Consider the following 10,972-nt stretch of genomic DNA (forward strand, 5'->3'; position numbering starts at 1 on the left):
AGGCGTATGTGTGGTAAAACCATATATCATTGTGTGAGAAATGTGGAGATCCGCAAAGAGTGTAAGGCTGATATAAGCTTAAAGAGTAAGATTAAGAAAAGGACGCTTAGATTGTTTGGGCATGTAGAGCGAATGAGCAAAGAAAGGAGTGTAAGGAGGATATATGATAGAAATGCGAATGGTAGCAGAAGTCGGGGACGCCCGAGAAAGACATGGCATGATTAAGTGAGTCAGATACTCGAGTTGGGCCACGTCAAGAGTCAGAATAATAGAAGAGTATGTATGAGATGATGTATGAATGTGAATGAGGCAAGAAGTGTGTGCCAAGACCGAGTTGTTTGGCGGTCCGTCCTCTCTGCCTACCCCTGTGGGGAAACGGCGTGATGGTTAGTTAGTTAGTTAATTAAATAATTATTACATTTATTTATTTATTTATTATTGGATAATTTGTATAGCGCCGCTTTTGTGAGATATCACCTCAGGGGCGCTTTACAGTTGATGCAGGTATTACAGAAAATATAAATATTACAAAAATAGAGTGAAGTTAAGTTAAGTAAAATGAAGTAAAGGAACAGGTGACACGAAGATAGAAGATGGAGACTCTGCAGCAAGAATCCCAGGTGGTGAAGAAACTGGTCCAGCTGCTGCAGCGAAAGAGTCCACCGCGTCCACCAACAGTGCCAGCACGAGGTTCGTCATCCGTCCAGGTATGTGTCTGCTGCTAATAAAGCGCTGACACACTATCCTCTCACAGATACCAGACCTTGGCAGCACCGCTGTGACGTTCTACGAAGATAGAAGATGGAGACTCTGCAGCAAGAATCCTAAGTGGTGAAGGAACTGGACCAGCTGCTGCAGTAAGAGAGTCCACCGCGTCCAACAACAGCGTCCAGGTATGTATCTGCTGCTAATAAAGCGCTGACACCTCACATAGATAAGAGACCCTGGCAGCACCGCTGTGACGTTTGTCAAGTCCATCATTTATCTCCATGTAATCCTGTTCCTGGTAATTGTTGAAGTGGTGCATTCTGTCCGCAATAAAAAGCGACGGTTGGGTAATAAATTGCCCTGGGCTTAGTAAAAAACTTGCCAGTGTCCAAGCTTGCCCAGTTTCCGAGAATTTTGTTGAAAACATCTGGAGTGCATTTACCGGTCGCCGTTCGTTTCGAAAGTCCGATATTTTTGAGCAAATTTCAGAATATTCACTTTAAAACACTGCACTCAAATCACATATTATAAAGTTCTAATAATTATTAAGTTTATTTTTATTTAAGTTCAAATGTTGATGGATTGATTTTAAAAATAATTTCAAAGGGATGTTGCCTCATTTCCCTTGAAAATACTAAAAAAAACACAAAGCGGTTGGAGGAAGCGTTAGGACGCGTCCTGCTGCCACGAAGGGCGCTACAATACTCATAACATGAGGAAACTTGGTGAACTTTACTCGGCAACGTTTGAAATCTTCTTCTTCTACACAAACCTTCTGTCACCCAGCTTTGAACATTGGCTTCTCTCAAATGTCTCCTGATTAGCCGATTATTGGCAGATACAATGATAATAGTTGTAAATTTGGCATCTTTCCAAATTCGACAGCTAATGCTAAAGGACGACTATTTAAATTCCTAAAATGTGTTTTCCTCGGTAACCTCTTTTAAGCACTTAGTGGAATTTAGTTGTGAGCTGACGATATGAGAATATGTATTAATCTTTTGGACATTCCTGAGCCAAGCGCTCTACTCTCAGAGTCTCTTTCTTGGTTATTCGAATGACTGCGCAGTAGCACAGGAGTTGTATGACAGCCCCTGATATGCTGATAAACATGAAACAGGCGGGAAACCAAGACAGGGTTCTGGAATAAACGAAGTTACTAAATGGCATCACCAGGACGAAGATGAACATATCCATTATTGTTATAACGCTGTAGATTTTCCCTAGAAATATAAAATATAATTTTACACATAATCGTTACATATATTAGGTAAATCATTGGAATTTTTTAAAATAAATATTGCTCAAATGAATTCAAACAACAGACAAAAGATAATTGTGTAGTTTGCTTTTTTGAGTATTGAGACATATGTGTTATACTTCCTCCTCATTGAGACAACATTTCCTAGATAGCTTGATGAGCTAATATTTCGCACGTTGCTCATTACCCCAAAAGGCAAATTATACAATAGTTATTAGCCATTAGAATATTTAATCTTACCTAACAGAACTTTTTCATTCAAATGTTCAAATAGCAGGTTTTTAAGTTTTTTTTAAATACAACTTTTTAATTTCATTTTTGTTTTCGAGAATAAAAGAATGCAACCCACTTCCCAACATCCGATCGAGCTCAAACTCGGCAGATAAACTCGTTATGGATGGAAATGCATTCTATCAATCATATCTATCTTTTGGTGGCAATCATTTATACACACTTGGACATATACCCATTTATCTGAAATCGTATATGTCCGCATTATGTTTTAAAATAGATGAATTATAGTGAAAAAAAACTGTATGTTTTAGGGGTGATTTTTTACCCAAATAATGAATGTAATTACCTTGTTCATCCTGTTGAATATTTTTATTTATTATGGGTCTCTCAACTGTCATCGGTCCACTGCTCAATATTCCAAAAAGAGTAACTGCAAAATAATTGCTTGGTTATTATTAACCTCGGTGAGTGATTGGTAAATGGAATGTGAACAGCATTGTTCCTTCTGTCCTGATGACATTTGTTTACTAATAATTGCCTGATTACATACTTGCAAATAGCATCCAAGATTCAGTGATAAACATGAAGATAATGGCGTCGGTGAGTTCAGAAATTGCTCCAATAACTCCAATCACTTCATCGCGGAACTTCAGTTTCTCCTTCAGAATTTTGACGATCACCATAATTCCTTTAAACATAATAGTTACATATAATAATATTTAACAAGATTTTAATAAGGTTGATCCTCTTTCCTTTAATTTAATTAATAAATGATTACCGATTGCATGAACTATTTGTCTTATAGATAAAAGCGTTCCATATTCGGAAGCAATCCAAGAAAATGTGTTCCTCAAGTAAAGATATCTGATGGCAATTTCATCTGAAATATTTAACAATAATTATTTCTCTGTATTTGCAAAATTTCTCCGCAGCATAATTCCAGAATTCTTCGACCAGGAATTCTTCGACCAGATATCCCCAAAATTGTATTATCTGTGAAAGTGGCCAAAAGAGGAACTAGCAAGTGAAAGATCATTGTATTTTCCATTTAATAGAGAATAAAAAGTATTTAATTGGTCATTGGTGTTTTCACTTTAAATAGGCATCTGAAAAATTATATAATTTTAGAACCAAAACCTAGGCACATCTTATTCAATATTAAAATAATCATAGCTCGGCTGGATTCATATTTGGAGAAAAGAAAGGATTAACTATAAAATATTTAAAACAAATCAATTACTGTTAAAAACTTATTGTGAATGATAATAATAATAATAGCCATGGTCGACATTTATTAGTCACATGAGAACGGGTCGTTTCTACGCCACTTTCTTGAGTTTAACAACTCGTCGGTGGAATGATTTTCCAGCCTCTGGGTTTCCTACCTCCTAAAACATGGGTCTATTCATCGCCAGCTTTTTTAATACAGGCCGTGCTGTAGCAAATGATCTTACAGTTAAAGAGAACCTTTTTTCAGACTTTTGAACTGGTTTTAGCAGGGTTTAGTACTAATCTCTGCTACTAACCTATATGTACTAACTATACTACTGTATATACTAGCACAGTGCAAAAGTCCGAAAACAGGTCTCTTTAACTTTACTGTCAGTTCATCTTCTACAAAATATGGTGGTGGTCTATTCCTCTCCTCAAAAGTTCTAAATCCTTATAGGTATATATTTTAGTAATATTGTTGTCGACTTACTGGCAGCGATTAATGTATTAGTAGTCGGAATGAACAACATAGTCATAAGAATTTGTCTTTTATAGCCTTCCCTTTTCTTGAACAAGCACTGAAAACCCTTCAGTGGCAGTGTTATATCAAAAATTCTTGGAATCTTCTCGCTTACATTTAAATCCTCCACTTTCAAGTAGACATACAGGAACGAAGTTAACTGTAAATGAATTAACATTATTGAACTCCAACACATTGCTTTAATGCACACATTATCTAAAAGACATACTTTTTAAACATATACGCTACCTGCAAAAGAAATGATATTGTTGCGATTCCCTCAAATCCCAGTGCATTATAAATAATTGGGCCAAAATATGATCCTAAAACAATTGCGATGTGCATCGCTGTACCATTTCGCCCCATTACCACAGTTGCATTTCGCAATGTTTTGTAACAAACCTGAAATAAGTTAAATTAATCATTAATGTTGTACGTGAAACTCAATTGATTGGTTAATCCATCAAATGAAAAGTTATGCGAAATGATGCTTTGTTGTCTTAGTAAAGATGTTACTTACATCACCTAAATAACTATAAGCCGACAATCCAAGCAACGGAATGCTTCCTAAAGCCATTGGAATGGTTTTCATATAGATGACCCACAAGACTGGCAGTTGGGGCAAAGCCAGCACGATCAATGTAGTCACAGATGCCATCAGACTGGAGCCAATGGACAGCAACATCAGAGGTTTTCTCCTTCCACTGGCGTCGCTCCATGGACCAAGGAACGTGACTAATATGATGGTTAGCGAACCGGCGACTATACTACTGGTCACAGATGCAGCTGAAACAATTTGTTGGGCTCCAATCTGAAAGATTACACTTTATTTTTATAGAACATTGTTATTTATCAACATTCACTAAGCCATCTTTCTTATAAAGGGTGTTCGGGGATAAAGTCCACTAACTTCTGGAGATGCTTATATGTGATAATACAAGTAAAACAAAAATAATTTCTTTTTTTGAAATTACAAATATGTTATACATCTACCGTCCCACTTCCAAACGCTGCCGTTCCGTCAGTCTATTTACTGCCATGCTTTGTGTCAATAACTATTATTTTATTCGCAAAGAATCTGATAATTGTATCCTGCAGATTTAACTTTAAAAACATGATTGTTTTAATAAAACTTGTTAATGTAGTATAGATTTAAAAGAATATCTTTATTCAGTGCGTGTTTTCCCCAAAGACTTACTTTTAACATTGTGTTTATTTATGATTAATTACTGTTACAATGCCTGGCTTAGCCCAGAATGGTAAGACATTCATTAGATTTAAGGGCTACGTGATGTAAATACACATGGAAAGTGGACATTTTGAATGTTTTAAAATTAGTCAATGACATTAGTGAAGTGAATAATAGTTTTTTTTATTTTATTTTTTATTTTATTTTATTTTATTTGGGAAACAAACAGTTATACAAATATATTTTAATACAAATCATTTTTACCAAGTTGCATAAACCAGTAAAGTTTCCACAGAAGATTCATTGGTAGAAAAACATATGAATATAAATAATAAAATACAATATAAATACTAACTAGTAGAAAAGGAAAATCTCCAAAAAAATAGAAAGACTACAGATTCAACCCATACAAAAACAATACACACACTAACACTACTAAGTTTCCCGCAACGATCGAACGCTACTCTCTTAGGAATGCTATGAATCCTGCGAGGCTCGTGTTAAACACATCGATATTTGTGCATAATCTATTAAAGGTGCTACAGCTTCTTCTTATAAATACATTTTCAACATAATTAGTGTTGCTCTTAGGAATATAAAATGTGTCCGGAGATCGAGTTACTCTTAATGGACATCTGAAATAAATATTTTGTAAAAGGTATGGGCTATCAATAAAATAGTGGATTATCTTATATAGCATTACTAGGTCTCTGATATCTCGGCGTTGATCAAGAGTTTTAAAGTTCATGGACACATTGTTTTCATCATTTCGCATGCGATAAGAGACATATTTCAAAAACTTTTTCTGAACTCTTTCTATGCTTGATTTATATGTAGAATTATGAGGGTTCCACACTGTTGATGCATACTCTAGGTGGCTTCGGACGTAAGATATGTAGAGAATCTTAAATGTTTGTGGATTTTTGAAAACTGAACATACTCTAAGTATAAATCCCAGCATTTTCAAAGCCTTCGACGTAATATGCTCGATATGAGATTGAAAAAGAAGCTTACTGTCCATTAGGACTCCAAGATCTCTAATCACATTTACCCTGTTTAAGGGTTTGTTTTTAATATTGTAGGGATATAATATTGTGTGTTTCTTTCGAGAGTAAGATATGACGCTGCATCTGTCTGCATTCAAAAGAAGGTGATTTTTTAAACAATATTCATTCACCAGAGAGTCAAGGTCATGCTGGAGTTCTATGCAATCCATCTCAGACTTTATGATTTTGACTATCTTTTTGTCATCAGCATATAAGTATAGCTGAGAATTACGGATAATTATGCTAACGTCATTCATAAAGATATTAAATAAAAGGGGGCCAAGGTGAGATCCCTGGGGTACTCCTGAGGTTACGGGCACGAAACTAGAGCAAAACCCTTGAACAGTTACAGCTTGTGTACGATTGTAAAGGTAAGAGGCTAACCAACGAAGGAGGTCACCGTGTATACCCATTGCTTCGACTTTCTCAATTAAAATGCTGTGTGGGATTTTATCAAAGGCTTTGGAATAGTCTGTGTTGACTACATCTATTTGATATCCGTTATCCATAGCAACAAGGACTGTGTCAACAAACTCACAAAGGTTAGTTTCTGTTGATTTTTTGGTCATGAAGCCGTGTTGATTCGGAATAATGTGTGGCCGTATACAAGGAAAAATATTATCATAAACAATTTTTTCAAAAAGCTTACCGATTACATTTAGTTTAGAGATCGGTCTGTAATTTTCAATATTGTGCTTGTCTCCTTTTTTTAATATAGGTACAACATATGAGCTTTTCCATTGCTGCGGAAAAATGCTAGAAGACAGTGAGGTTTTAAATATTTGACTTAGCGGATAACATAAACACCAGCGCAATTCTTTAAAAACACTGGGTGTATACCATCAGGCCCACTGCCTTTGGTAGGGTCTAATGATTTAAGATATTTACAAACTAATTCAGCGTCCATATTAACATTACTTAGATTGAGTACTGAGGTGTTTGGATTATATACTCGAGTGGTAGACGAGGTGCACGGGGTGTGGGATTCGAAGGAGGATTGGAAATGTATATTGAATAAGTTACTTATAGCTTCCCCACCCGATACATGCTGAGAGTTAAGATACATATTGTTAGGTAGTTCAGAGCTTTTTTGCTTAGATTTAACAAATGTCCAGAAATGTTTGGGATCGGTATTAATATTAGATTCGGCCATATTAATGAAATTGTCATAGCATACTTTCTGCATGCACTTTTGTCGTTCTCGAAGAAGAGAGAAAGTATGATAGTCTGAGTAACGGTTATAAATTTTGTATTTTTTATGAAATTTAAGTTTTTCTTTAATTACTTTTTTTAAGGCAGAGCTGTACCACGGAGGATATCTAGAGTCTATGTTAACTGTTCTGGATGGTACGTGTGCGTCAATTACCTTATTTAATTCAGAATAGAAACGCGCTGTGAGTGAGTCTACATTACTGCTGTTTAAGGTCGTTGTCCAGTCAACGGTTGCCAAGGCGCTATTAATCAGTACATAGTCAGCGCGGTGATAGGAGCGGACCGTGCGCGATCGCGGGGTTTGAATAATTTATAAGTTAAATAATTTTATCATTCAAAGTGTACTACATTTTGTTAATTTTATTAATCTTTTTGAATTTGGTTTAAAATATAATTTTGTAGCATAATTTTAAATGCCAAACTCTCGGCATAATGTTTACGTGGCTTATTGTTTACGTACGGTTTCAATGGATACACAACGTTGCCAACTCATTTAGTTCACAGCGAATTTATCAGGTAAGTTTCTACCGCAACACTAAGGATTTTTAGTAAATATCTCTTTTTGTATGGGAAAAAAAAATTGGAATTTCGGGAAACGTCATTCATCTTTTTTACTCCTACCATCATGTAGAATCACCTCCCGAAGTTAGAGCACTTTACCCCCAGACACCCTGTATAACTGACAGACGTCTTACATACTTGATGTAATGCAAAGAAATCTTGTTTGTCTGCATAAGTATATTTTTTTTAGGCAGTTTATGGTAGGGGTTGTAGGAAGGGATTTATTAATGCGGGTCTTCAAGAGACCTAGATTACAATTATGAAGGAGGAAAAATAAGTGCTGGTCAAGTGTGACAATATTTTTTACTGTCATCAAATTTAAGTTGTACAATTTCTATTTTAATTTTTAAATGTTTTTCTTTTATAATATTTAGTGTAAGTATAAAAGAAAATGGTATTATTGAACATATAAAAGAAAAACTTTTAAAAAAAGTTAAGTATTTTGTTGCAAGTTGCCTTGCCCAGCAGAAACATCAAGCTAGAGTCAGGTGCGGCTTTACCCCGAAAACCTCGCACAGTTCTGATGCAAACATTCTCTACTCACGGATCACGTCTCACAGCTGCGGTGTGAAAGCTCTCTCATCTCACTCGTGTTTGTTTCACCATTATACTATGTGTATTTTGGGCCATTGGGGCTCCATATAAACTAGGCCAAAAGGAAATGAATACTTACCTCTACTGTTGCATTAAGAGACCCCTCCACGTAGCAGACATCTTCTGGATAACCCAAGTCCACAAGACAAGCTCGTTGAATGTACAAGTTCTTTGATACTACTATGTCAAATCCCAGAGACACAAATATTCCAAACCACATGGGCTCCAAAGTAATGTCAGACCAAAAGGTAGACTTTCTACATTTGTTCGGTTCATCGTTCCTTCTGAAAGGAATTGGTTCTATTGTAAATAAGTGTATACATGTGTTTTTCACAATGCTATTGTAAAGCTGTAAAGCCATTCTTAGTTAAAGTCTTAGGACGGGTTGTTTCGGAGAATTTGAACAATTCATAAAATTTCAACGTTCATTTTCGGGTTCTGTGAATGTCCTATTCAAGTTCTGTTATTATATCATTGTAGGCTAGTTGCTTGACAAAACTGAAATAAAAACAGAACTTGAAAAAATCTTTCACAGAACTTGAAAATGAACGTTGAAATTTGATGAATTGTTTAAATTCTCCGAAATAACCCGTCCTTAGTCAAGTTTACAATAAATATCACACTTCAAGATTGTGAAAAGAAAATTTCAGATTTAAGATGTTTTGTTTTTGACTGTAATTAAAATTGGCTTAGTTTGAATCAATGCACAAATTTAGTTCTACAAAGAAACAACTTTTTTTCCGGCCCCTTGAAAAATAGCTTCACTTTATATTATATATCTGCCATCTAAATGAATTTTTGCCATCTGCCATCTGAATGAATTTTTTAAGAAACAGCCCAACCCAAAGACAAATATGTGGGCCATTACAGGCTCACCAACATTCTCAATAAATATACCAATTATTGATTATTATTCATGCGACATTAGAAATGCTTGTCACAATAATGTTTATAACAATTATTTTAATAATCTTTTCAAATAAAAAATTATTTTTAATTAAATTATTTTTATTATTATTTTTATCTTCTTATTGTTCAACTTCCCAAAGAAAGATATCATTGCAAGCAGAAGTGTTCGTACAAGAGCATTGTTTAGATTGGTTTATTAATTTATTTATTCATAGAACATAATTTGTAATAAAAACCACATGCTAAAAACTTTTTAAAATGTTCACCAAACGTTTAAGAAGTGAAAAATTCGAGAGATTTGTGTTTCAATAAATGGCTACGTCCAGACGGCGCCCGCAGATTACAGATTTTAGACGTGACGTCAAAAAACTATTCCAATGTTCATTCAAATTCAAAAAAGTCTTCATTGCGTCACTCATGTGCCCACTTCCATATACCGTAGTGGATTTTTATGCCTGCCATTGTTGAAACCTCGACTAAAGACTAGTCTGCGAGCGCTCTCAGCTGCATAACATACTAAGCCGCTCCCTACTAGCAAGTAAGTTAATAAAATGACCGGTCTGTGGCTGAGTTGACATCGTGTTTGGGTCCCACTCAGGCATAGTGTGTTCAATTCCTCTGCTGGCTAAGTCTCCATCACAAAACAAGCAACATTTTCCTCTTAGTGTGGTGGTAGTAGAAGATTTTCAAATATTGTCAGGTTATTCATAACCCGGGAATGTTTGTCTTTCTTTTAAAAAAAAAATATATATATATTGGGAATATTGAATATTATGGGAAGTCCCGAATACACTATTATAATTACATATTAATACAATTTAAACTATTTTCCACTATAAAAATATAAAAGTGGAAAAAGTGTAAAATTATTTCTATATGTAATTGTAATGAAATTCCACCACAAATTATCAGTAGGTACAAAAATAGAAACATTACACTATTATAGTCACAATTGATTTAATGTACTTTATATTGCCCTTTTGACTGATTAATTATTTATATGTTGGGAGTAACTCGATGCGTTGGACAGCTTAGTCTGGACATAGCCATTGATTTTAATGCTTTGTGTGAAAAAAATTGATTGCTTTAAACATAGAGAGTGGGTTTATGTCATTGAAAATGTTCAGGTGAAAGTGTTGCAGCAGATTACATTTTCTTATCCGTTAAATCAGCCGTTTGCTCCACAAAGTTTGTATTTTCCATGTCTTCCCACTTTAACTAACCGTTTTGTACTGGCTCGCACAAAATGAAGAGTTCATAATCTAGAATAACTATTTGCATAATTTATAATGGTTACTTCAGTCAACTTAATATCTTGATATTACGTTCCAAGGACACCATCTCATCATCTTGTGGCAAAATGACGTTACCTTGTTTGGAGAAGGTTCTAACTGATATTTTTTTCAAAAACGACAATTTAATGCAAAACCATTTCTTTTGCTCATTTCCATAGCCAAAATAATTTTCAGAGCCATCTGAGTTGTATTTTCGTAGATACTTGTATGGCGAAGTTCTAAAACCTTCCA

General features: G+C 34.9%; 1 protein-coding gene across 1 annotated transcript; it reads right to left on the minus strand.

The window, feature by feature from the left end:
- Positions 1-784: 784 nt before the first annotated feature.
- On the minus strand, positions 785-10,671 carry LOC149417799 (putative peptidoglycan muropeptide transporter SLC46). Its single transcript, XM_089639186.1, has 9 exons — positions 10,597-10,671; positions 8,617-8,821; positions 4,456-4,746; positions 4,185-4,337; positions 3,906-4,095; positions 2,982-3,083; positions 2,754-2,891; positions 2,550-2,633; positions 785-1,931 (listed from the first exon to the last, which is right to left on the minus strand). Exons 1-9 carry the CDS (start codon positions 10,647-10,649, stop codon positions 1,702-1,704), a joined length of 1,446 nt encoding a protein of 481 aa, XP_089495312.1. The 5' UTR covers positions 10,650-10,671; the 3' UTR covers positions 785-1,701.
- Between the last annotated feature and the right edge of the window lie 301 nt (positions 10,672-10,972).

This window comes from Hesperophylax consimilis, chromosome 14 (genome assembly GCF_061612785.1).
Source record: "Hesperophylax consimilis isolate HC1 chromosome 14, BYU_Hcon_1.0, whole genome shotgun sequence".
NCBI lineage: Eukaryota > Metazoa > Arthropoda > Insecta > Trichoptera > Limnephilidae > Hesperophylax > Hesperophylax consimilis.

Coding starts and splice junctions, on each gene's coding strand:
- LOC149417799 (XM_089639186.1), bottom strand. CDS start 10,649: ATGGAAAATACAAACTTTGTGGAGCAAACGGCTGATTTAACGGATAAG. Junction 4,096..4,184: donor CAATATCATTTCTTTTGCAG/GTAGCGTATATG, acceptor ATTCATTTACAG/TTAACTTCGTTCCTGTATGT. Junction 3,084..3,905: donor TAATACATTAATCGCTGCCA/GTAAGTCGACAA, acceptor TAAATATTTCAG/ATGAAATTGCCATCAGATAT.